This window comes from Coregonus lavaretus (assembly GCF_964263955.1).
Source record: "Coregonus lavaretus genome assembly, chromosome: 27".
NCBI lineage: Eukaryota > Metazoa > Chordata > Actinopteri > Salmoniformes > Salmonidae > Coregonus > Coregonus lavaretus.
In genome coordinates this window covers 22071078-22096897 of record NC_140014.1, presented here as the reverse complement: position 1 = coordinate 22096897, position 25820 = coordinate 22071078, and the positions used below count along the sequence as shown (strand labels likewise).

Here is a 25820-nt window from a genome sequence, read left to right as displayed (position 1 = left end):
TAGTCTTTATAGCTATATGAAATACACCCAAAATGAGAACAGAGTGAAAGCCTTTTTAATCAAAAACACAACCATGTACCTGACATACTGGGGACATTTTATTTTCACATAACAATAGCTGAATGTGTGACGAAGGCTTTGTGCACTCACTAAAAATGTAGTGCGTTTCTTTTCATACAGTTTTAGTAGATTTACTACAACATGAAAATAGTAACAATATTGCATGAGTAAATCTCAAACCTATGTATGTATGTTCTGTTGTATTTATAATCAAAACAAAGAGTGCCTGAGATGAGGCTAGTTTCACAAATTGCACACCATTTCCAAACATCCTAAACATGGTCCCCGTTTCGTAGATGACTTTACTCAATCAGTTTCTTCGCCTTGAAGAAACGCCGCAGGTAGAAGACCTGCCACGTTGCCAGCCCAATAAGACAGCACATAGAGAAGATACTGAAGTACAGGACGCGCATGTTGGTGGATTCTGCAATGTGAGGGAAAATCTATTTAACCCAGTAACATGTGTCCGTTTATTTAAACCAAGGTTTTACTCCTTTCACAAGACCAGGAAAAAAAGATTGAGAAACATATGAAAGACACTGAAAATGTTCTGGTTGAGTGAAAACATGGACCACAAGTAGCCAATTATGTTGCTTTGCACTTTCTTTCATATAGCACTTACCATTTGTGTCACTCATTTCCTCTTCACGCTTCTTCATGTAGGCAAAGTCATTCACAATGGACTCCGACAAGTCCTCGAGGCGTCTTAGTTCAACTTCTAGGGGCTTCAGCTTCTCAACTTTTGAAATCTGAAAAGAGCACAAGAATTATAAAGTTGAGCATACTGTGTCACAAAGTATTCTCTCGCACCATACAGAATAAAGCCCTGATTGACCACTGGATGTCCTTAGTCACATTTAATATTGTAGGAAATGGCGTGAAAATGTAAGTGAATAACACTTGTATTATTGAGTGGATAAAGATGTGTGAGGATTTTCTGCAGCATGTGTCAGTCTTCATAATGTATAGCAGCTACAATGCTTTCAGAAATGTAGTTGAGAGAAAGTTAGTCTTAGGGTGTTTTCACACTTGGTCCCTTTCAGACAATTTTTGTTATCTCAGTGTGAACACTCCAAAAGGAACTAGGACCCCTCAAGAGCCCACGAAGCGAACTGAACTGAGACCATCTCGAGAGGTGGTCTGGTTCGGTTCGCTTGGATTCTGGGGTCCGGTTCCCTTTTTTAAGGCAATGTGAACACAAAGCTCCCCAAGTTCGCTTGTCATTATTCCCGGACCACAGACTAGACTACTGCAACACCGTTTCCCCTGCCATAACCCCTCACATTGGTGCCACAAAAGAGAGACGATGATGTGCAGGTTCGTGGAAAAAACGTGCTGTTTTTGGATATTGATTAGAAATTGTCAAGGATGCACAGACATTACAAAATGTGTGTGGAGTTTTATACTGACACGATGTTCAGATTATTTGTTTGCAATACGTGATCTATAGGCTAAGAGCTTCATAAATTGTTTATTCAAAAGTGGGGCTTGAATAATGTGAGAAGACAACATATTTGGTGAATCAATGCAATAACAGCATTATTTCAACTGCAGTTCTGCTATTTATTCTGTTACCAATAATACTTACATGTTAATATTATCTTCTGATTATAATTATCTTTTAACTATTAGCTTCCAAAATGTGAGTAGGTGTATCTAGCTGTCCAATAACACATTCTGATGGAATGGCTTGTCCTGCACTTTGTAAAAACCCAGTGCATTTTAGTAAATGTTGGAAAAAGGTATTGGTTCCTTTCTAAACATAGCAATGTGAATGCAAAGAGGACTCGGACCACAAAATAGGTGAAGTAAACTGGCTAAAGAGTTGAGTCCTCATTCAAAGGCAAGGGCCTTTTTACCCCAGAGTTCACTTTAGAGGACTTAGATTTTAAAGAGGACGAAACCTTAACCATCATTGACATTATAAAAAATGTTCCCCCTTCATGTTGACTCATGGCAAGCCACACCAAATCTGATCCAGATGCACCTGGAGAAAGGCTGATGGGCAGTTGGTACTTACCTCTTCGTAATTCTTTGCCTCCACACCATGCTTCATGTCTAAATTGACCAGCTGGTCTGGGACCCTCCCAGTACCTAGAGCCCAGAATGAAAAGACTTATTGTACAGGGGCAAAACATTCCAGGAAATGACTATTCCCTGCTTCCAAATCCTGCCCAGCCTGCACATTTGGCTTAATCGTATATACTCTAACCCTTAAAGCAGGGCTTGACATGAACTTTTTTTAGCCACTTTTCCTTGTCCGAAAGCTGAAGTCACTTGTCTCTCCCCCATCCATCCAAATAAAATAAAAAAGACTGCTACGCATTTGGTTCGCAAGCTACGGGATGGACGAGAGAAATCATGACATTGACAAAAGATACTTAGTGGAGCCAAATCTTTTTGAATATCCTATTCCACTCTGGTGGCGCTGTGGCACGCAAGACGTGCAGTGGCCTAGGCCTATCTGTGTGTGCCTAAGCGTGCAGATGGAGAAAGTGACAGTCAACGAACCTAGCTGGCTGTGTGTCTTGTGATTGGTTGTAAATCATCATGGGCTGCAGAACAACTCTGCGGTCCTCAGCAGGGGTGTAGGCATTGGTGGGCATAGCGCAATCAGATTGAGCACTTGTTCCAAACTGGACATTGTCTTTTTACCTAAACACAGTAGCCTACTTTACTTGGGCAAGAGCTCACCGGAATTGAGTATATGCACCTCAAATATTCTACTGCTGGAGTTCCTGCACCTCCTATACAATATTAGCTCAAAAGAATAAAGGAGTTCCTGCACCTAAATATAAAATGGTACCGGGACCCAAAATGAGTACCGGGACCTATTTCAGTCCAAGTCAAGCACTGGCCTAAACATGCATACGCAACCAGTAGGGAGGGGGTGGGAAAACTAAAGGGACATATATTGATATTAATAATACATTTTATTTGGCAGATGCCTTTCAGGACACTCAAGGACATCTTACATAAAATCGAGTGCTGTACATAAAATCAATTGTATTTAGGCCTATGTAATGAATTATGCTTGATTATTTACTGGGGGGAAAAACTATAAAAATGAATAGTTAATTCTTTTAAATTCAGCTTATCCATTTTTAATAATGGGCGGGTTCTGGCACGTCACTTCGCACTGATACCATGTGCAGTAAACAGTAGCTATCGCTGTGTAGGCTACCTACTGTTAGCTAGCTAAGGCTCAAGTAAAATGGCCAAACTAAGCTCACGGTTCAAATTTTTTAAAGAGACCATGTATAGAAGAGGATGTTGGAGCATTTGCCACGTTATTTGATATCAGTGATTTCCCTATGAAGGGCTTCCAGTCCTCCCTACTGATCGCATTGATCTAATCGAGGGCCTTAAAGACCGTTTCAGTACATTCAGAGACAATGATCAGCACTACAACGCTGTTATTATTCAACACTTTTAGAAATCATGAAATGCTTCTCCAATTAGACTCGCACGCGCTACCTCCCGCCGCTGACACATTACCATCAGTCCAGTGAAATAAAATAAATAAAAAGTTATTTACATTTATGCTCCGATGTGCCTTGCAAGTAATAGGCTACAACAATTGACTTATTACAAGTGTTAGCATTTAGCCTAGCTTGAGACTCTAGTTTTGAAATATATGGGACCCTCGCGCCCCCCACCCCACCCCACAGTTTGGAAACCACTGCTATAGGCTATTGAAAATGTGTAATTGATATCACACAATACATTGTAGGCGCACTTGATCTCCCACGCCCAGCTGATAATTGCACTCTGCTTGCATTTTGACTCAAAGCGATCTCGACTAAGAAAAGGTTGGTGACCACTGTTCTAGTATATATAGGCTATCGATGCCTATTGTGATTATTACTGTTATATCAGGGCATTATGTTCTAGTCTGTCTTAATTATAGGCCTATGGTTTTATGTGTAGGTCTATGTGAGTTGCATGTTAAATGGATTTACACAGGCCTACAAGACTACAGTGCATTCATGTAAATAAGGTATCTGTTTTTTATTTTCAATATATTTGCAAAAATGTCAACCTGTTTTCGCTTTGACATTATGGGGTAGTGTGTAGATTGATGAGGAAAAAATGCATGTAATCCATTTTAGAATAAGGCTGTAACGTAACAAAATGTAGAAAAAGAGAAGGGGTCTGAATACTTTCCGAATGCACTATATTTAGTCTATAATGTAAAATAACGTTAGATGGTTTGTGTGTGATCGATTACAGTAAGGTATACGGTAAGCTATGCTTTTATGATAATTTAATGATGAGTGGCCAAATTTAGGCACAGCGACATTTTTGCTGGCCCTGCCATCAATGGATTTGTGCCTACGCCACTGGTCCTCAGAACTGGATCATTATAAACTGATTTGCTTTTTGCCTCAACCTCCTCTCTTATTGGCCTAGGCTACTATATGCATTGTATGTAGGTTGCACATTGCTAGAATAATATGGAAATAGGCCTAGGCCAACAACGCCTCATTTCTTTCATAAACTTTCCTCAGCTGTTGCCTAAAAAATTGTTTTTACTCATTCGATTTTTCCATCTTGCTATTGTCTGCTCAATTTCAAATATTTGTCATAAAAAATAAATCTGAATGAGAATAGCAGACTGACTTTCATAATTATTCCATTTTAAAAGCTGCAACTTTAGGACATGAAACACTTTATTGGAATAGTTTGGAAAATACTCTTCAGAACTTTAATTTGTCTTAATACTTTTATGATATTTCAGTTGGTAGGATTAGGCTTTTGGATGTTTGGTTCGCAATGGTAAGGAGGGATTTTTTTCCCCAGCCTTGCATACATGCATCATTCCTGTCTTATAATGCTTTGCTCAACTAATGTTTGCTCAAATTTCTCATATCTTGCTATTGTTTTTCTCTCTCTCTCACTATTACCTTAGGCCTCCCATGTTTTTGGTTTATTTAAAAAAACAAAAACAGACTAGACGTCTGTTGGATTCATTCATTGTTTGATCATGAAATAGCGCACAGGAGAGAAATCTACCATGCATTAAACTGAAAGTGTGGCTTAATAGGCCAAGTCATATTCATATAAAATGGAGAGAAAATATTAAATGTGGGCTTCTATAACAATAAGACACCGGAGTTTCCCCTTATTAAAATACACTTTGGCTATTGGCCCAGAACTGACAAAAAATACAGTGCATTAGGAAAGTATTCAGACCCCTTGACTTTTTCCACAGTTACGTTACAGCCTTATTCTAAAATTGATTAAATCTACACACAATACCCCATAATAACAAAGCAAAAACAGGTTTTTCAAAATGTTAACATTTATTAAAAATGAAAAAACTGATATCACATTTACATAACTATTCAGACCCTTTACTCAGTACTTTGTTGAAGCACCTTTGGCAGCGATTACAGCCTTGAGTCTTCTTGGGTACGACGCTACAAGCTTGGCACACCTGTATTTGGGGAGTTTCTCCCATTCTTCTCTGCAGATCCTCTCAAGCTCTGTCAGGTTGGATGGGGAGCGTCGCTGCACAGCTATTTCCAGGTCTCTCCAGAGATGTTCAATTGGGTTCAAGTCCAGGCTCTGGCTGGGCCACTCAAGGACATTTAGAGACTTGTCCCGAAACCACTCCTGCGTTGTCTTGGCTGTGTGCTTAGGGTCGTTGTCCTGTTGGAAGGGGAACCTTAGCCCCAGTCTGAGGTCCTGAGCGCTCTGGAGCAGGTTTTCATCAAGGATCTCTGTATGTTGCGCCGTTCATCTTTCCCTCTATCCTGACTAGTCTCCCAGTGCCTGCTGCTGAAAAACATCCCCACAGCATGATGCTGCCACCACCATGCTTCATCGTAGGGATGGTGCCAGGTTTCCTCCAGACGTGACGCTTGGCATTCAGGCCAAAGAGTTCAATCTTGGTTTCATCAGGCCAGAGAATCTTGTTTCTCATGGTCTGAGAGTCTTTAGGTGACTTTTGGCAAACTCCAAGCGGGCTGTCATATGCCTTTTACTGAGGTACCATAAAGGCCTGATTGGTGGAGTGCTGCAGAGATGGTTGTCCTTCTGGAAGCTTCTCCCATCTCCACAGAGGAACTCTGGAGCTCTGTCAAATCAAAAACAGGTTATACATTTTTGCTAATTTATTAAAAATAAAACACAGAAATACCTTACATAAGTATTCAGACCCTTTGCTATGAGACTCAATTGAGCTCAGGTGCATCCCGTTTCCATTGATCATCCTTGATGTTTTTACAACTTGATTGGAGTCCACCTGTGGTAAATCAATTTGATTGGACATGATTTGGAAAGGCACACACCTGTCTATATAAAAAGGTCCCACAGTTGACAGTGCATGTCAGAGCAAAAACCAAGCCATGAGGTCGAAGGAAATGTCCGTAGAGCTCCGAGACAGGATTGTGTCGAGGCACAAGGGTACCAAAATATTTCTGCAGCATTGAAGGTCCCCAAGAACACAGTGGCCTCCATCATTCTTAAATGGAAGAAGTTTGGAACCACCAACACTCTTCCTAGAGGTGGCCGCCTGGCCAAACTGAGCAATCAGGGGAGAAGGGCCTTGGTCAGGGAGGTGACCAAGAACCTGATGGTCACTCTGACAGAGCTCCAGAGTTCCTCTGTGGAGATGGGAGAACCTTCCAGAAGGACAACCATCTCTGCAGCACTCCACCAATCAGGCCTTTATGGTAGAGTGGCCAGACAGAAGTCACTTCTCAGTAAAAGGCACATGACAGCCCACTTGGAGTTTGCCAAAAGGCACCTAAAGGACTCTCAGACCATGAGAAACAAGATTCTCTGTTCTGATGAAACCAAGATTGAACTCTTAGGCCTGAATGCCAAGCGTCACGTCTGGAGGAAATCTGGCACCATCCCTATGGTGAAGCATGGTGGTAGCAGCATCATGCTGTGGGGATGTTTTCAGTGGCAGGGACTGGGAGACTAGTCAGGATCGAGGGAAAGATGAACGAAGCAAAGTACAGCGAGATCCTTGACGAAGAGTGCTCAGGACCTCAGACTGGGGCGAAGATTCACCTTCCAACAGGACAACGACCCTACGCACACAGCCAAGACAACGCAGGAGTGGTTTCGGGACAAGTCTCAGTGGCCCAGACAGGACCTGAACCCGATCGAACATCTCTGGAGAGACCTGAAAATAGCTGTGCGGTGACGATCCCCATCCAACCTGACAGTGCTTAAGAAGATCTGCATACAGGTGTGCCAAGCTTGTAGCGTCATACCCAAGAAGACTCGAGGCTCTAATCGCTGCCAAAGCGATTATAGCAAATAGGGATATAGGCAATTTACTCAATGTCAACAATGTACTGCCCTGCTGTGCGCTGCCTAATTCAATTCTGATCTGAGTAATTGTTTGATATTGTGATTTTTTACTTGTCCCTTCGGACAACTGAAATCTACAATGAACAAAAATATAAAACGCAATATGTAAAGTGTTGATCCCATGTTCCATGAGCTGAAATAAAATATCCCAGAAATGTTCCATACGCACAAAGCTAATTTCTCTCAAATTGTGCACACATTTGTTTACATCCCTGTTAGTGAGCATTTCTCCTTTGCCAAGATAATCCATCCACCTGACAGGTGTGGCATATCAAGAAGCCGATTAAACAGCACGGTCATTACACAGGTGGACCTTATGCTGGGGACAATAAAAGGCCACTCTAAAATGTGCAGTTTCGTCACACAACGCCACAGATGTCTCAAGTTTTGAGGTAGTGTGCAATTGGCATGCTTACTGCAGAAATGTCCACGAGCTGTTGCCAGATAATTTAATGTGACTTTCTCCACCATAAGCTGCCTCCAACGTCGTTTTAGAGAATTTGGCAGTACATCCAACTGGCCTCACAACTGCAGACCATGTGTATGGCGTTGTGTGGGCGAACGGTTTGCTGATGTCAACGTTGTGAACAGAGTGCCCCATGGTGGGGTTATCGTATGGGCAGGCATAAGCTATGGACAACGAAAACAATTGCATTTTATTGATGGTAATTTGAATGTACAGAGATACCGTGAAGAGATCCTGAGGCCCATTGTCGTGCCTTTCATCCGTCGCCATCACCTCATGTTTCAGCATGATAATGCATGGCCTCATGTCGCAAGGATCTGTACACAATTCCTGGAAGCTGAAAATGTCCCAGTTCCTCCAAGGCCTGCATACTCACCAGACATGTCACCCATTGAGCATGTTTGGGATGATTTGGATCGACGTGTACGACAGCGTGTTCCAGTTCCCGCCAATATCCAGCAACTTCGCACAGCCATTGAAGACGAGTAGGCCTAATGCCACAGGCTACAATCAACAGCTTGATCAATTCTATGCGAAGGAGATGTGTCACGCTGCATGAGGCAAATGGTGGTCACACCAGATATGGACTGGTTTTCTGATCCATGCCCATACTGTTTTTTTAAAGGTATCTGCGATCAGCAGATGCGTATCTGTATTTGCAGTAATGTGAAATCCATAGATTAGGGCCTAATGAATTTATTTCAATTGACTGATTTCCTTATGAACTGTAACTCAGTAAAATCTTTGAAATTGTTGCACTTATATTTTTATTCTGGTTGTCTGACTTTTTTTTACTTGCCCCGGACAAGGCGGACAAGCCTTAAGGTCGAACCCTGCTGGCTTTACACTTAAACGACCCAGGCCCATTGCTATGTTAGAATACATATGTGACATGGTTAAACACTCACCTAGGGGGGATTTGCTTTCGAAGCAAACCTCAAACATATCATAGTCCTCTGTTGTAAAGGCAAACTTCCCCTTTGAAGCATCCTCCTTGGAGTACAAGATGTGACCTGATGAATCTGTAATCTGAAATGGAAAATAATTAAACATATGGTTGGTACTTTTTTTGACCCAGATACACTACAAGTGCATTACTCAAAATCAACTAGCTAGCTACTTGTGTTAATCTTTATAACATACACTACATGACCAAAAGTATGTGGACACCTGCTCGTCGAACATCTCATTCCAAAATCATGGGCATTAATATGGAGTTGGTCCCCCTTTTGCTGCTATAAACAGCCTCCACTTTTATGGGAAGGCTTTCCACTAAATGTTGGAACATTGCTGCAGGGACTTGCTTCCATTCAGCCACAAGAGCATTAGTGAGGTCGGGCACTGATGTTGGGCGATTAGGCCTGGCTCGCAGTCGATGGAGTTGAGGTCAGGGCTCTGTGCAGGCCAGTCAAGTTCTTCCACACCGATCTCGACCAACCATTTCTGTATGGACCTTGCTTTGTACACGGGGGCATTGTTATGCCGAAACAGGAAAGAGCCTTCTGTTGCCACAAAGTTGGAAACACAGAATTGTCTAGAATGTCATTGTATGCTGTAGCATTAAGATTTCCCTTCACTGGAACTAAGGGGCCTAGCACAAACCATGAAAAACAGCCCCAGACCATTATTCCTCATCCACCAAACTTTACAGTTGGCACAATGTATTTGGGAAGGTGGCGTTCTCCTGGCATCCGCCAAACCTAGATTTGTCAGTTGTACTGCCAGATGGTGATTCATCACTCCAGAGAACACGTTTCCACTGCTCCAGAGTCCAATGACAGCGAGCTTTACACCACTCCAGCCGACGCTTGGCATTGTGCATGGTGAGATTAGACTTGTGTGCGGCTGCTCAGCCATGGAAACCCATTTCATGAAGCTCCCGACTAACAGTTCTTGTGCTGTTTGGAACTCGGTAGTGAGTGATGCAACCAAGGACAGACGATTTTTACGTCCTTCAGCACTCGGTGGTCCTGTTCTGTGAGCTTGGGTGGCCTACCACTTCGCGGCTGAGCCGTTGTTGCTCCTAGACGTTTCCACTTTACAATAACAGCACTTACCGTTGACTGGGGCTGCTCAAGCAGGGCAGAAATTTTACAAACTGACTTGTTGGAAAGGCGGCATCCTATGACGGTGCCACGTTGAAAGTCACTGAGCTCTTCAGTAAAGCCATTCTACTGCCAATGTTTGTCTATGGAGATTGCATGGCTGTGTGTTCGATTTTATACACCAGTCAGCAACGGGTGTGGCTGAAATAGCCAAATCTACTAATTTGAAGCGGTGTCCACATACTTTTGTATATATAGTGTAGCTTGTAGCTACATGATTAATACTATACTTGCATAGATATTGATGGCTATTCACGTCTTTTGCCGTATACCGTTGAACCAAAATGACATTTTATTTAGCTAGCTAGTTACATTAGCCAGCTGTACTGTACAGGTCGTTGGTCCATATACCGTATAGGTTAGCTAGATAACGTTAGCTACCTGGTCAGGTGGCCAACTAATGCAAACCTGCCCAGAGAAAAATCTAAATATTGGTATTGATAGTAGGTAAGTGATACACATATTCGAGGCTTCCAAGTCAAATAGTAACGTTAACAGCTATTTGATTCCAATGATTTGATACAGTCTAGCTAGCTAGCTCAGACCTAACTAAGTTACGCGTTACCTTGAGATTGGTTTTCGCATTTGGTTGTTCGCTAACTTCGTATTCGCCTGTGACCAGCACGTCTTTGTGGATCTCTTCCCGCAAACATTTTATAAGATTTACCGGTAGATAGAACGTAATAGTAAAGGTCAAATCAAAAAGAACAGGAAAAATAAGTAATACACATAATCTAGACATACTGTATGCTACTGTCAGTCCCCACCAAGCAATCTCGATGCTAAAAATCTAGATGCTGCGCAGTTCCGGGTTAAGTCACTTGATCTCTTCGCTCCGCAGTCCTTTTTTTGCAAGTCCAACGTGCGCGTGGTAATAATTGTCAAAAAATCATCATACTGTTTCTACTTTGTATCCTTTTTATTTTCAGCGACATGTATTGCATCGTTGTTTTATAATAATAAGTACTAAATACGCAAATGCAAATACAAATAATGTTATTCGGTGTTACTGGTAGATCGAGCAGATATGAGGTTTTTCTTAAAAAAAAAAGGATTTCCAGGACATCAGTGTCCTTATATGGAATGCAACCTGTGCGAGATTGGCACGTCATCATTCTAGGATCGTTTGATGAAAAAAACGTGATAACTCTGGTGTACGTATAATAACTGTCTTTATATTAATGGCGTAGGCTAATATTATACTGCCATTCTATTATGTAATTAAAATAATAAAAAAATAGCTTTATAACTAACACAACCAGATTACTGTGTATATCACTTCGGGGTTAGTAGCCTATAATTATCCTATTGCCTAATAAAACGTATAGAACATTTAAAATAATTCTAAGCAGTAAGCCTATTGTGTACAGTCGTGGTCAAAAGTTTTGAGAACGACACAAGTATTGGTCTTCACAAAGTTTGCTGCTTCAGTGTTTTTATATATTTTTCTCAGATGTTACTATGGTATACTGAAGTATAATTACAAGCATTCCATAAGTGTCAAAGGCTTTTATTGACAATTACATTAAGTTTATGCAAAGAGTCAATATTTGCAGTGTTGACCCTTCTTTTTCAAGACCTCTGCAATCCGCCCTGGCATGCTGTCAATTAACTTCTGGGCCACATCCTGACTGATGGCAGCCCATTCTTGCATAATCAATGCTTGGAGTTTGTCAGAATTTGTGGGTTTTTGTTTGTCCACCCGCCTCTTGAGGATTGACCACAAGTTCTCAATGGGATCAAGGTCTAGGGAGTTTCCTGGCCATGGACCCAAAATGTCGATGTTTTGTTCCCCAAGCCACTTAGTTATCACTTTTGCCTTATGGCAAGGTGCTCCGTCATGCTGGAAAAGGCATTGTTCGTGACCAAACTGTTATTGGATGGTTGGGAGAAGTTGCTCTCGGAGGATGTGTTGGTACCATTCTTTATTCATGGCTGTGTTCTTAGGCAAAATTGTGAGTGAGCCCACTCCCTTGGCTGAGAAGCAACCCCACACATGAATGGTCTCAGGATGCTTTACTGTTGGCATGACACAGGACTGATGGTAGCGCTCACCTTGTCTTCTCCGGACAAGCTTTTTTCCGGATGCCCCAAACAATTGGAAAGGGGATTCATCAGAGAAAATGACTTTACCCCAGTCCTCAGCAGTCCAATCCCTGTACCTTTTGCTGAATATCAGTCTGTCCCTGATGTTTTTCCTGGAGAGAAGTGGCTTCCTCGCTGCCCTTCTTGACACCAGGTCATCCTCCAAAAGTCTTCGCCTCACTGTGCGTGCAGATGCACTCACACCTGCCTGCTGCCATTCCTGAGCAAGCTCTGCACTGGTGGTGCCCCGATCCCGCAGTTGAATCAACTTTAGGAGACGGTCCTGGCGCTTGCTGGACTTTCTTGGGCGCCCTGAAGCCTTCTTCACAACAATTTAACCTCTCTCCTTGGAGTTCTTGATGATCTGATAAATGGTTGATTTAGGTGCAATCTTACTAGCAGCAATATCCTTGCCTGTGAAGCCCTTTTTGTGCAAAGCAATGATGATGGCACGTGTTTCCTTGCAGGTAACCATGGTTAACAGAGGAAGAACAATGATTTCAAGCACCACCCTCCTTTTAAAGCTTCCAGTCTGTTATTCTAACTCAATCAGCATGACAGAGTGATCTCCAGCCTTGTCCTCGTCAACACTCTCACCTGTGTTAACGAGAGAATCACTGACATGATGTCAGCTGGTCCATTTGTGGCAGGGCTGAAATGCAGTAGAAAGGTTTTTTGGGGATTAAGTTCATTTTCATGGCAAAGAGGGACTTTGCAATTAATTGCAATTCATCTGATCACTCTTCATAACATTCTGGAGTATATGCAAATTGCCATCATAAAAACTGAGACAGCAGACTTTGTGAAAATTAATATTTGTGTCATTCTCAAAACTTTTGACCACGACTGTGTATGTCCAATTTCATATATTGAGGTGTAAACCAATTCATTCAGATAGAGACAACTGCATTATATAGCCATTAAAATGTGCTGTTATTTGCACGAAATCAATAGAGTCTGTGTGCCTGAATTTATGAATGGGCATGCTACATGCTACACACTTCTCTCTGGTATTTGTTGTATTAATGCATTTTAAAATATTACATTGTATTTAACTGGGGGGAAATTACAAATTTGAGCAACTCAGTCATATGACATTGAGCATTTGGCAGATGTTAAAAAATATGCTAAATGTGTGTTTCATTGTCCAGTGGCTCCCCTCTATAGAGATGGTACAGCCTCCGTTCATTCATAAAAGTCTGGCAGACTATAAAAGGAGGGGCTCGCACGCGAGTCTATCAGTTACCAGGTACAAACCTGGAATAGAAGCAACTGAAGAAAAACTATCTTTGACGAGCAGGCTGGTTATTCTATTAGCTGAGGATATTTTAAGACATGTTTCTTAACCCTGACTTCGATTCAATGTCTCGCTGCAGCACAGAATCTCCTGTCGGGGACACCCTGACGTACTATCAGAAGACACAAGATGACTCTTTCTCCAGGTCCTCAGCTTCGCCGTCAGAGAGCAGTGCACAGGTATGAATGAATCAAGTAGTGATGTCTGTGATGCAATGATAATAATATTCACACGCAACGATGTCAACGACTATTAATTAAAATATGGTTGACTTTCATCATTTATCATTGTTAATCAATACTATATTAACATAAATGTGTGTGAAATCAATAATAGGAAATAATTAATTTATTTGTCGAGATTGTCAGCAAATGGGTGGGTAAGTGGGATAAAAGATTTTACCATATTATTCATATTTATATGATGAACACCTATTTCCTATTCCAGAATCCAAGAGTGAAATATTGAAAATGCAATAACACGCCACAGTGGGAGAGGATTAAAATTGTGTGTATGATAATTTTCACGTCCTCAGACCAAATATGTAGCATGTCCATGCAGCCGTTCATTTAGATAAATAAATCCATTCCGGAGACTTCACAGCATCTCTGCGTCAGTGTTGACGTCAGTAAGAATGATAAAGTCAAATATTGGTTCGGGGGAGACTATTTTTAGATGGCTAGATATATTTTAAGAAAACCCATATATAGTTCATACATGCCATAACAATACAGCATAAAGTCACAGACATCCCCAATACAAATGTGGTAATTACCTTATGTCTATGTCATTAGAATAACATGTGTTTAGAATGACTAGTTGTGCAGTAAAATAATTAAGTAAATTGTGATCAAAATCATTAGTTGTAAATAATTAATAACTGTGATAATATATAACTTTGCAGGAGCTCTGCCCAGACATGGATATACCAGCCACTTCATTTGTTCCAACAGTGACTGCAATTTCCACTACCCCGGATTTGCAGTGGATGGTCCAGCCGACTATTATAACATCTGTCTCCCCATCTCTGGGTAGCAAGCAAGCCAATGAAGTGCAGAGCTCTCACCAGGCAACACCCAAAGCGGGCGGGAGCAGGGGGAAAAACAATGGCAGAAAGGGGAAAATCGAGCAGGTTGGTTGGCGCTTTTCAGATTGCAAATAAAATAAAACATATTCACTTGTGTGAACATCTAAATCAATCTTAATTTCCAACAGTGCAGCAGCAGCATTGCATGCTCTCCAAGAGCAGTGTATTTGGCTGTGTGCCGAGCTCAGGCAGTCCATTTATATTCAGGTCACAGTGAGTCTGCAACAATGGTCTATTTTTAGACGCATTGCAGAGAAAGATGCTTTTGCTACTCTCCAGAGGGGGAATTGGCAACGGAAGTCTGAGATTAGGAGATGAAATGGACAAATTATTCAAGGTTTTTCTCTGAATCTCACAGCTCTCTCCAGAGGAAGAAGAGAAGAAGAGGGTGAGGAGAGAGAGGAATAAAATGGCTGCAGCCAAGTGTCGCAACAGACGGAGGGAACTCACTGATACACTGCAAGCTGTAAGTTAACCCTTGGACATCATGCTAATCACAGTACCATCATTTTAAACGTTTATCTATTGTTATGATTGTTTACATTTCCTGTGTTCCGCATTTTGTTTATTTTCAAAGGAAACTGATCAGCTGGAGGAGGACAAAGCAGCTCTGCAGACAGAGATAGCCAACCTCCTCAAAGAGAAAGAGAGGCTGGAATTTGTCCTCACTACTCATAAACCTGTGTGCCAAATTGCAGAAGAACTGGACTCCATCTTCTTGGAGCCCAGTGGGTCTCCCGAGCTACCCTCCAGCCCAGAGGGGAGTAATCTCCCTGAGGACAGTGCTCAGGAAGCCCCCTCGCTTCAGGACATGGACATCCCCAATGACCCGTCCACAGCCATCTCTGGGAACTCCAACATCCTACTCTGTGCAAGTGCTGAAGTGAACATCTGCGACCTTGAGCCCTCATTGGATATGAAGGAGGGGCTCCTGGACAATCTGCTGCCCAGCATGGAGGAGAAAGTCCCTACAGAGACTGCCCGCTCTGTACCAGACATTGACCTTAGCGGCTCCCTTGGGGTTACGGACTGGGAAACCCTGTACAAATCTGTGTCTAATGACCTAGAGCCTCTGAGCACTCCGGTTGTGACCTCGACCCCCACCTGTAGTAGCTACCTGTCCATTTTCACATTCTCCTGTCCCGAGCTCGACTCCCTTGGAGAGGGGTTTGACGGTCGCAAAAGTGCAGTGGGCAAGGCTGAATCTGTTGATATCCTCAACTCTCCAACCCTGTTGGCCTTATAATGTAAGCAGAGGGAGTTGATTGGTGGATCACTGCAGTTGGTATCCCCAACTGTAATAAGATATCAGAGACTTGCTGTGGTGTCAGCACTTCAGTTTGAGGATTACATCAATGAATTGTGTTATTTGACTAAGCAAGTATAAACTTCTTCCAGATACAATTGATGTAGCTAAGAGCATGGCTATACATTTTACAGATGGGAATGAAGTATGTTCTGGTTTTAACGCATGCAGAGGAATTCCAAATAATGTTCATATATGTTTGATCTGGTAAGCTGTATTGTGGAATTGACTGTATGGTTTTGTGCTTCAATGGGAATAGTATATCAATAGCTATGAATATTGTGTTAAAGTAAACATCATGTTCAGTACTTACATACATACCTCAATGTCATCCACTGTGATTTGACCTCATTGTTACAATGTTTAGAGTTTTCCATGAAAACATCCAGTGCTATATCTATCAAGATGTAATTTATGAGAATGTATTTTTTTACCTCAGATTTTGACTTGTTTGTCAAATAAAAAAAGTTAATGAGCATTGATTGCTTATTGATAAATATTCACATTAAATATTCATTCAAAGTGATGTTGGGTGCTTTTTTGATTGCTAAATATTTCATCACATATACAGTGCCTTGCAAAAGTATTCATCTCCCTTGGCGTTTTTCCTATTTTGTTGCATTACAACCTGTAATTTAAATGGATTTTTATTTGGATTTCATGTAATGGACATACACAAAATAGTCCAAATTGGTGAAGTGAAATGAAAAAAACAACTTCTTTCAAAAAATTCTAAAAAATAAATAACGGAAAAGTGGTGCGTGCATATGTATTCACCCCCTTTGCTATGAAGTCCCTAAATAAGATCTGGTGCAACCAATTACCTTCAGAAGTCTCATAGTTAGTTAAATAAAGTCCACCTGTGTACAATCTAAGTGTCACGTGATCTCAGTATATATACATCTGTTCTGAAAGGCCCCAGAGTCTGCAACACCACTAAGCAAGAAGCACCACCAAGCAAGCGGCACCATGAAGACCAAGGAGCTCTCCAAACAGGTCAGGGACAAAGTTGTGGAGAAGTACAGATCAGGGTTGGGTTATAAAAAAATATCAGAAACTTTGAACATCCCACGGAGCACCATTAAATCCATGATTAAAAAATGTAAAGAATATGGCACCACAACAAACCTGCCAAGAGAGGGCCGCCCACCAAAACTAATGGACCAGGCAAGGAGGGCATTAATCAGAGAGGCAACAAAGAGACCAAAGATAACCCTGAAGGAGCTGCAAAGCTCCACAGCGGAGATTGAAGTATCTGTCAATAGGACCACTTTAAGCCGTACATTCCACAGAGCTGGGCTTTACGGAAGAGTGGCCAGAAAAAAGCCATTGCTTAAAGAAAAAAATAAGCAAACACGTTTGGTGTTCGCCAAAAGGCATGTGGGAAACTCCCCAAACATATGGAAGAAGGTACTCTTGTCAGATGAGACTAAAATTTAGCTTTTTGGCCAACAAGGAAATGCTATGTCTGGCGCAAACCCAACACCTCTCATCACCCCGAGAACACCATTCCCACAGTGAAGTATGGTGGTGGCAGCATCATGCTGTGGGGATGTTTTTCATCGGCAGGGACTGGGAAACTGGTCAGAATTGAAGGAATGATGGATGGCGCTAAATACAGGGAAATTCTTGAGGGAAACCTGTTTCAGTCTTCCAGAGATTTGAGACTGGGACGGAGGTTCACCTTCCAGCAGGACAATGACCCTAAGCATACTGCTAAAGCAACACTCGAGTGGTTTAAGGGGAAACATTTAAATGTCTTGGAATGGCTTAGTCAAAGCCCAGACCTCAATCCAATTGAGAATATGTGGTATGACTTAAAGATTGCTATACACCAGCGGAATCCATCCAACTTGAAGGAGCTGGAGCAGTTTTGCCTTGAAGAATGGGTAAAAATCCCAGTGACTAGATGTGCCAAGCTTATAGAGACATACCACAAGAGACTTGCAGCTGTAATGGGGGGGGGGGGTGAATAGTTATGCACACTCAATTTTTGTGTTTCTTAGTCATATTTATTGTTTGTTTCACAAGAAAAAATATTTTGCATCTTCAAAGTGGTAGGCATGTTCTGTAAATCAAATGATACAAACCCCCCAAAAATCCATTTTAATTCCAGGTTGTAAGGCAACAAAATAGGAAAAATGCCAAGGGGGGTGAATACTTTCGCAAGCCACTGTACCAGCTAGTGTTGCTCCATTGAGTTTCACAATTCATGGATTTCATAATTAAATACATTCTATGGTCACCTGAATATCTAGAAACAACCGGCATTGAATTTGATCTGGATGATCCTCTTGTTTGTAGTTCCTCTTGTTAATTGTTGTAGAAGAAGTTGTAGAAAGTCTCTCTCTTTTTCTCTCTCTCTCTCTCGCTCGCTCTCTCTCTCTCTCTCAATTCAATTTCAATTCAATTCAATTCAATTTAAGGGCTTTATTGGCATGGGAAACGTGTGTTAACATTGCCAAAGCAAGTGAAGTAGATAGTAAACAAAAGTGAAATAAACAATAAATATTAACAGTAAACATTACACTCAGAAGTTTCAAAAGAATAAAGACATTTCAAATGTCATATTATGTATATATACAGTGTTGTAACAATGTGCAAATAGTTAAAGTACAAATGGGAAAATAAATAAACATAAATATGGGTTGTATTTACAATGGTGTTTGTTCTTCACTGGTTGCCCTTTTCTTGTGGCAACAGGTCACAAATCTTGCAGCTGTGATGGCACACTGTGGTTTTTCACCTAGTAGATAAGAGAGTTTATCAAAATTGGGTTTGTTTTCGAATTCTTTGTGGATCGCTGTAATCTGAGGGAAATATGTGTCTCTAATATGGTCATACATTTGGCAGGAGGTTAGGAAGTGCAGCTCAGTTTCCACCTCATTTTGTGGGCAGTGTGCACATAGCCTGTCTTCTCTTGAGAGCCAGGTCTGCCTACGGCGGCCTTTCTCAATAGCAAGGCTATGCTCACTGAGTCTGTACATAGTCAAAGCTTTCCTTAAGTTTGGGTCAGTCACAGTGGTCAGGTATTCTGCCACTGTGTACTCTCTGTTTAGGGCCAAATAGCATTCTAGTTTGCTCTGTTTTTTTGTTTGTTCTTTCCAATGTGTCAAGTAATTCTCTTTTTGTTTTCTCATGATTTGGTTTGGTCTAATTGTGTTGTTGTTGTTGTTGTCCTGGGGCTGTGTGGGGTCTGTTTGTGTTTGTGAACAGAGGCCCAGGACAAGCTTACTTAGGGGACTCTTCTCCAAGTTCATCTCTCTGTAGGTGATGGCTTTGTTATGGAAGGTTTGGGAATCGCTTCCTTTTAAGTGGTTATAGAATTTAACGGCTCTTTTCTGGATTTTGATAATTAGCGGGTATTGGCCTAATTCTGCTCTGCATGCATTATTTGGTGTTTTACGTTGTACACAGAGGATGTTTTTGCAGAATTCTGCCTGCAGAGTCTCAATTTGGTGTTTGTCCCATTTTGTGAATTCTTGGTTGGTGAGCGGACCCCAGACCTCAGAACCATAAAGGGCAATGGGTTCTATAACTGATTCAAGTATTTTTAGCCAGATCCTAATTGGTATGTCAAATTGTATGTTCCTTTTGATGGCATAGAAGGCCCTTCTTGCCTTGTCTCTCAGATCGTTCACAGCTTTGTGGAAGTTACCTGTGGCGCTGATGTTTAGGCCGAGGTATGTATAGTTTTTTGTGTGCTCTAGGACAACGGTGTCTAGATGGAATTTGTATTTGTGGGCCTGGCAACTGGACCTTTTTTGGAACACCATTATTTTTGCCTTACTGAGATTTACTGTCAGGGCCCAGGTCTGACAGAATCTGTGCAGAAGATCTAGGTGCTGCTGTAGGCCCTCCTTGGTTGGTGACAGAAGCACCAGATCATCAGCAAACAGAAGACATTTGACTTCAGATTCTAGTAGGGTGAGGCCAGGTGCTGCAGACTGTTCTAGTGCCCTCGCCAATTCGTTGATATATATGTTGAAGAGGGTGGGGCTTAAACTACATCCCTGTCTCACCCCACGGCCCTGTGGAAAGAAATGTGTGTTTTCTGCCAATTTTAACCGCACACTTGTTGTTTGTGTACATGGATTTTATAATGTCGTATGTTTTTCCCCCAACCCCACTTTCCATCAATTTGTATAGCAGACCCTCATGCCAAATTGAGTCAAAAGCTTTTTTGAAATCAACAAAACATGAGAAGACTTTGCCTTTGTTTTGGTTTGTTTGTTTGTCAATTAGGGTGTGCAGGGTGAATACGTGGTCTGTCGTACGGTAATTTGGTAAAAAGCCAATTTGACATTTGCTCAGTACATTGTTTTCACTGAGGAAATGAACTAGTCTGCTGTTAATGATAATGCAGAGGATTTTCCCCAGGTTGCTGTTGACGCATATCCCACGGTAGTTATTGGGGTCAAATTTGTCTCCACTTTTGTGGATTGGGGTGATCAGTCCTTGGTTCCAAATATTGGGGAAGATGCCAGAGCTAAGGATGATGTTAAAGAGTTTAAGTATAGCTAATTGAAATTTGTGGTCTGTATATTTTATCATTTCATTGAGGATACCATCAACACCACAGGACTTTTTGGGTTGGAGGGTTTGTATTTTGTCCTGTAGTTCATTCAATGTAATTGGAGAATCCAGTGGGTTCTGGTAGTCTTTAATAGTTGATTCTAAGATTTGCATTTGATCATGTATATATATTTTTTGTTTGTTCTCTGTTATAGGGCCAAAAAGATTGGAGAAGTGGTTTACCCATACATCTCCGTTTTGGATAGATAGCTCTTCGTGTTGTTGTTTGTTTAGTGTTTTCCAATTTTCCCAGAAGTGGTTAGAGTCTATGGATTCTTCAATTACATTGAGCTGATTTCTGACATGCTGTTCCTTCTTTTTCCGTAGTGTATTTCTGTATTGTTTTAGTGATTCACCATAGTGAAGGCGTAGGCTCAGGTTTTCTGGGTCTCTATGTTTTTGGTTGGATAGGTTTCTCAATTTCTTTCTTCGGTTTTTGCATTCTTCATCAAACCATTTATCACTGTTATTACTTTTCTTTGGTTTTCTGTTAGAGATTTTTAGATTTGATAGGGAAGTTGAGAGGTCAAATATACTGTTTAGGTTTTCTACTGCCAAGTTTACACCTTCACTATTACAGTGGAACGTTTTGTCCAGGAAGTTGTCTAGAATGGATTGAATTTGTTGTTTCCTAATTGTTTTTTGGTAGGTTTCAACACTACTTTCCTTCCATCTATAGCATTTCTTAATATTATTCAGTTCCTTTGGCTTTGATGCCTCATGATTGAGTATTGCTCTGTTCAAGTAGACTGTGATTTTGCTGTGGTCTGATAGGGGTGTCAGTGGGCTGACTGTGAACGCTCTGAGAGACTCTGGGTTGAGGTCAGTGATAAAGTAGTCTACAGTACTACTGCCAAGAGATGAGCTATAGGTGTACCTACCATAGGAGTCCCCTCGAAGCCTACCATTGACTATGTACATACCCAGTGTGCGACAGAGCTGCAGGAGTCGTGACCCGTTTTTGTTGGTTATGTTGTCGTAGTTGTGCCTAGGGGGGCATATGGGGGAGGGAATGCTGTCACCTCCAGGTAGGTGTATGTCCCCCTGTGTGCTGAGGGTGTCAGGTTCTTGTCCAGTTCTGGCATTTAGGTCGCCACAGACTAGTACATGTCCCTGGGTCTGGAATTGATTGATTGTCTCTCTCTCTCTCTCTCTCTCTCTCTCTCTCAATTTAAATTTAAATTTAAGGGGGCTTTATTGGCATGGGAAACCTATGTTTACATTGCCAAAGCAAGTGAAATAGATTATAAACAAAAGTGAATTAAACAATAAAAGAATTAACAGTAAGCATTATCTCTCTCTCTCTCTCGCTCTCTCTCTGTCTGTGGAATAGAAAGTGAGAGTATTGATATTGTGAATGAATCAAACAAGAATGGTGTTTATAGGCATTAATGGCAGGTGTTAATTACACACGGAATCACAACTGCAGGGTCTGTCCTGGGGCCTGTTGCACAAAAGTAGAATTAAGACATCCGGGATAAATGACTCAGCTGAGCTCAATGAAGCCAAAACATGTGCGTCCAGGCTTAATTGGTTGCACAAAGACCAAGCCAGGATGAGCAGACACGGATTCATTAAGCCAGGTGAAACCAATCCTGGATAGGTGCGCGCTCACGGCTCACTCAAATAGACCCCGCCACAGATCACAGATTAACTGATTTACCATGGCAACTAGAGCCGCGTACTTTTCCCCGTCGGAAGCACAAATCCTCATGGAGGCATACGAGGAGGTAAAAGATATAATTAAGAAGAAAGGCAACACCGCCACAGTGATAAAGCAAAGAGAAAAAGCGTGGCAAAGTATTGCAGACCGCCTGAATGCGTAAGTAGTGCACAATTACACACTCACCGCTCCGCTGAAACATCACAATTACAATTCAAATATTTAATTCACATCTCCAAAAATGCAGTTGTACTGTAATTATGAAACGGTTAAATTTTTAATTGAAATGCACTGCAGATATGAGTGAAATTGTGTAAAGTAACTCCATCACACTGTATAAAGCTATGATAAATTTTTTGATATTTTTACTGAAAACAAGACAAAAATACCAAGTAATTTTTTGCAGTGTGACTCCATTAAATGTGTGTGTGTGTGTGTGTGTGTGTGTGTGTGTGTGTGTGTGTGTGTGTGTGTGTGTGTAGATTAAACATGAACGGGCCAAAACGGACATGGCAGCAGGTCAAAATCAAATACAAGAACATTCTGCAGAATGGTATGGTCCCTGACTAATATTTAACAAAGCACAAGCATATATTGTACCCAGAAGGTGCCTGCTCACACATTGTCTGTACTGTTTTAGCAGTGAAAAAGAATACCCACAGACAAGGCACGGGTGGTGGGTCACCAAAGGCTGACCTTACCCCAGCAGAGGACATGGCCTTGGAGCTAAATAAAGGCAGGCCCGTCTTAGAGGGGATCCCTGGGGGGAAAGAGACGAGCATAGGTTCCTCCCAAGATGCCACCCGCTTCATTCAAGGTATGTCCTTCCATCTCTACATGGGATACAACCACATTCATATTGAATCAATTTGGACTGTCTGACTTTGGTTTACCTATTGCCTTGCAGTGTCTGGCAGCACTGTGTTCCTGTTAGAGCCACCAGCACAAGCACCAGACGATGCTGATCCAGTGAGTACTCCATCAAAGGCATACTGTAGGCCTGGCATGTCTTGTCTACTAGCTTCAATATGAATCCGATTAAATGTGATAGGGTGAAGGCCCCAGTGCAGCAGCAACAGCACATGATGGAGACGATGATGAGGAGGAGACCATCTCTCTGGATTCCAGAAGGCATGAGGTATCATGTTAAGACTGTGAAAGTACTATTTACTCTACAATGGTGAGGAGTCCTCATCAAAATCAAAAAATCTAATTTCTTTTACAGGACCCAGATGCTATACAGTGGGAAAACCAGCCTGGCAACATAGTGCGTATTAATAAAAGGACACCACATCCTGCCAAATTCCAGCTGCGCTAATTGTATTGTGTTCACAGAGCTCACAAGCTATCAGAAAGTTGTATGGCAACCACCTCCGGCGCCAAATAGAACTGGCAGACATAGACATTCAGTACAAGAAGAAAAAGATGGAAAATCTTGCACTGGAGTCCGAAATAAAAAAGAGGACAATTAGGAAACTGGACCTTGAAATAAAAAAACTTGAGAGGGAGGTGAGATATGCCTTCAATGTACACTGTATGCTAACTGTAACACAAATGTATTAATCATTATTTTTCTTTCCTCCCCCAGCTCCAAGAAGATGACACAGCTCAAAATAAAAATTAGGTATATTCTCGTAAAGTCAAGTGAGCCATGACATATGAGCTCTTATTGTGAGCACACAGGACGGTGGCATCTTTCTAAGGTTTTTTTTATTTTCCCAGCAATCAGTACAACCAAGTCATCGTTATAAGGCATCGCCCTCTTTTGCCCACCCCCCCAGCACCAGGTGTGGCCACTAGCCTATATGAAGGCCCAAAATTGTGTGTTCCTTTCTGCTCTGACAATGGCATGCCCATTCGTGCGAGATGTGGTGGATGAAGAAGCACTTGTGCTGAGGAGAGCCTTCAGGCGAGAAAGGGTCTTCAGGGACCGGTTGGACCCACTGGCCTTCCCTGATGACCATCTATATGAAAGATACAGGTTTTCTGCAGATGGCATCAGGTATCTATGCAGACTACTGGGTCCCAGGATTAAGCACTGCACTGCACGGAGCCATGCACTGAGTGTGGAGCAAATGGTTTGTGTGGCCTTGCGCTTTTTTGCTAGTGGAGCCTTCCTGTACTCAGTGGGGGATGCAGAACAGCTGAACAAGGCCACAATTTGCCGCACAATAAGGAGTGTGTGTCTGGCTATCAAAGCATTAGCAGATGTCTTCATCTCCTTCCCTGGCCACAGAAGACTCTGTGACATCAAAGAGGAGTTCTATAGGATTGCAGGTAAGAGGATCTACAAATTACAGGACAACTGTTAACACATAGTAGGATACTCATTACTTTGTGTGACAGGTTTCCCCAATGTCATTGGTGCAGTGGACTGCACACACATAAGGATAAAAGCCCCCTCAGGTGCCCATGAGGCCGATTTTGTGAATAGGAAATCCTTTCACAGCATTAATGTTCAGGTGAACATAACTTTTTGATATTGTCCATTGACGAACACTCTGCATTGCCAGTGATGTGCATTGATTGGTGTAATATTCCTCATCTTATGATTTCAGATGGTCTGCAATGCTGACTGTGTGATCAGCAATGTTGTGGCAAAATGGCCTGGCTCAGTCCATGACTCCAGAATCTTTCGGGCCTCTGAAATCTATCAGTGCCTATCACAAGGTAAGCCACACAACCCCTATTTATAACCATCATGGCTGTGTCAAGAATATCACTGTGTTTATGAGGTAGTAATGATGAGATTTTGTGTTGACAGGTGAATTCTCTGGTGTGTTGCTGGGAGACAGGGGGTATGGCTGCCAGCCTTTTCTCCTGACACCTTTCACAGACCCCCAGGAAGCACAGCAGGCCTACAACCATGCCCATGCCAGGACCAGGGCCAGAGTTGAAATGACCTTTGGCCTCCTGAAGGCACGCTTTCACTGCCTTCACAAATTAAGGGTCAGCCCTGTTAGGGCATGTGATATTACTGTGGCTTGTGCTGTCCTCCACAATGTGGCCTGCCTGAGGAAGGAGAGGGCCCCCAGAGTGCCACCAGCCATGGACTGGGACAATCCGGCAATCTTCCCTGATGACGACAGTGGTCGGCTGCTGAGGGACCAATATGTGTTGAATTATTTTAGTTAGTATGTGTGCTTTCAATTTTGGTTAAATATGTCCTGCGGTGGCAGAGGAATTTGGGTTTTTTTGGGTTCGTTTTTTTACGAATTTGGCCTCTTATGATGTTTGTGCGGTATACTGTGTGTAATACAAGGCTGCAGGGAGGCTACTGCATCCATTCATTTGTCTGTTCAGTTGATGTGTATGGATTTGTCCTGCATTTATTTTAGTGTGCAGACATGCAGGGTGTGTTATATACAGACCTTTGAATGTGTATGTATCATTTTGTATAATATGCTTGGATTCTGTGCTTTCCATCTTGTAGAGTCACTGTGACTTCAGTTTCGAAAGGAGCTGATGGTTTACCTGCTTTGTTTTGTCCTTATTCAATAAAGGAACATAATGTTACACATTGTGTTTTTATATTCATATGGAATGTGTATTTGTTTATATGACAGAGTACTAGGGCCACACTGAAGAAAAAGGATAAAGTCATAAATTTATGAGGCTGGTTCTTTCTGCAAAAAAGCTACATATTGTTTTTACAGTTTTGATACTTATGACAATGTGATACTTAATATTCTGGCACATCAGCATGTCTTTGTTTATGAAACCATACTGAAGTACAATTTCACGAAATGCCCCACATCTGTCATTTTAACAACTGTCCTCCTTTAAAACAACTGGTTACAATATTATGACTTGTGTTTTTTTCCCCTCTGTGGCCCTAATATTC

The 25820-nt window shown here is 41.8% G+C and overlaps 3 protein-coding genes across 5 annotated transcripts; 2 read left to right on the top strand and 1 right to left on the bottom strand.

Annotated features, from left to right (window-relative positions):
• Positions 1 to 39: 39 nt before the first annotated feature.
• Positions 40 to 11009, bottom strand: LOC311102873 (transmembrane emp24 domain-containing protein 10-like). Its single transcript, XM_084144326.1, has 5 exons — positions 10529 to 11009; positions 8767 to 8887; positions 2081 to 2154; positions 683 to 809; positions 40 to 484 (listed from the first exon to the last, which is right to left on the bottom strand). Exons 1-5 carry the CDS (start codon positions 10703 to 10705, stop codon positions 363 to 365), a joined length of 621 nt encoding a protein of 206 aa, XP_084000452.1. The 5' UTR covers positions 10706 to 11009; the 3' UTR covers positions 40 to 362.
• On the top strand, positions 439 to 16162 carry LOC311102872 (protein c-Fos-like). Of its 3 annotated transcripts, XM_084144324.1 has the most exons (5): positions 439 to 491; positions 13425 to 13524; positions 14250 to 14477; positions 14791 to 14898; positions 15010 to 16162. In XM_084144324.1, the coding sequence occupies exons 1-5, from the start codon at positions 472 to 474 to the stop codon at positions 15676 to 15678; spliced, it is 1125 nt and encodes a 374-aa protein (XP_084000450.1). In that variant the 5' UTR covers positions 439 to 471; the 3' UTR covers positions 15679 to 16162. The 3 variants fall into 3 exon arrangements, with proteins under 3 accessions (XP_084000450.1, XP_084000449.1, XP_084000451.1); XM_084144323.1 differs by lacking the exon at positions 439 to 491 and having other exon boundaries at positions 13011 to 13524; XM_084144325.1 differs by lacking the exon at positions 439 to 491 and having other exon boundaries at positions 13448 to 13524; positions 14299 to 14477.
• Positions 16163 to 24040: 7878 nt separating this feature from the next.
• LOC311102330 (putative nuclease HARBI1) lies at positions 24041 to 25512 on the top strand. The gene is made up of 4 exons (XM_084143636.1): positions 24041 to 24253; positions 24323 to 24438; positions 24535 to 24646; positions 24741 to 25512. The coding sequence occupies exons 1-4, from the start codon at positions 24052 to 24054 to the stop codon at positions 25109 to 25111; spliced, it is 801 nt and encodes a 266-aa protein (XP_083999762.1). The 5' UTR covers positions 24041 to 24051; the 3' UTR covers positions 25112 to 25512.
• Positions 25513 to 25820: the final 308 nt, after the last annotated feature.

Excerpts from the sequence above, each read along its gene's own strand:
- LOC311102872 (XM_084144323.1), top strand. The coding sequence starts at position 13,384 with ATGTTTCTTAACCCTGACTTCGATTCAATGTCTCGCTGCAGCACAGAA. Across the intron at positions 14,478-14,790 it reads GAAAGGGGAAAATCGAGCAG|CTCTCTCCAGAGGAAGAAGA; the intron begins GTTGGTTGGCGC and ends TGAATCTCACAG. Across the intron at positions 14,899-15,009 it reads TCACTGATACACTGCAAGCT|GAAACTGATCAGCTGGAGGA; the intron begins GTAAGTTAACCC and ends TTATTTTCAAAG.
- LOC311102873 (XM_084144326.1), bottom strand. The coding sequence starts at position 10,705 with ATGTCTAGATTATGTGTATTACTTATTTTTCCTGTTCTTTTTGATTTG. Across the intron at positions 8,888-10,528 it reads ATGCGAAAACCAATCTCAAG|ATTACAGATTCATCAGGTCA; the intron begins GTAACGCGTAAC and ends TTTCCATTTCAG. Across the intron at positions 810-2,080 it reads AGGCAAAGAATTACGAAGAG|ATTTCAAAAGTTGAGAAGCT; the intron begins GTAAGTACCAAC and ends TGCTCTTTTCAG.
- LOC311102330 (XM_084143636.1), top strand. The coding sequence starts at position 24,052 with ATGGTTTGTGTGGCCTTGCGCTTTTTTGCTAGTGGAGCCTTCCTGTAC. Across the intron at positions 24,254-24,322 it reads GGAGTTCTATAGGATTGCAG|GTTTCCCCAATGTCATTGGT; the intron begins GTAAGAGGATCT and ends TTTGTGTGACAG. Across the intron at positions 24,439-24,534 it reads TTCACAGCATTAATGTTCAG|ATGGTCTGCAATGCTGACTG; the intron begins GTGAACATAACT and ends TTATGATTTCAG.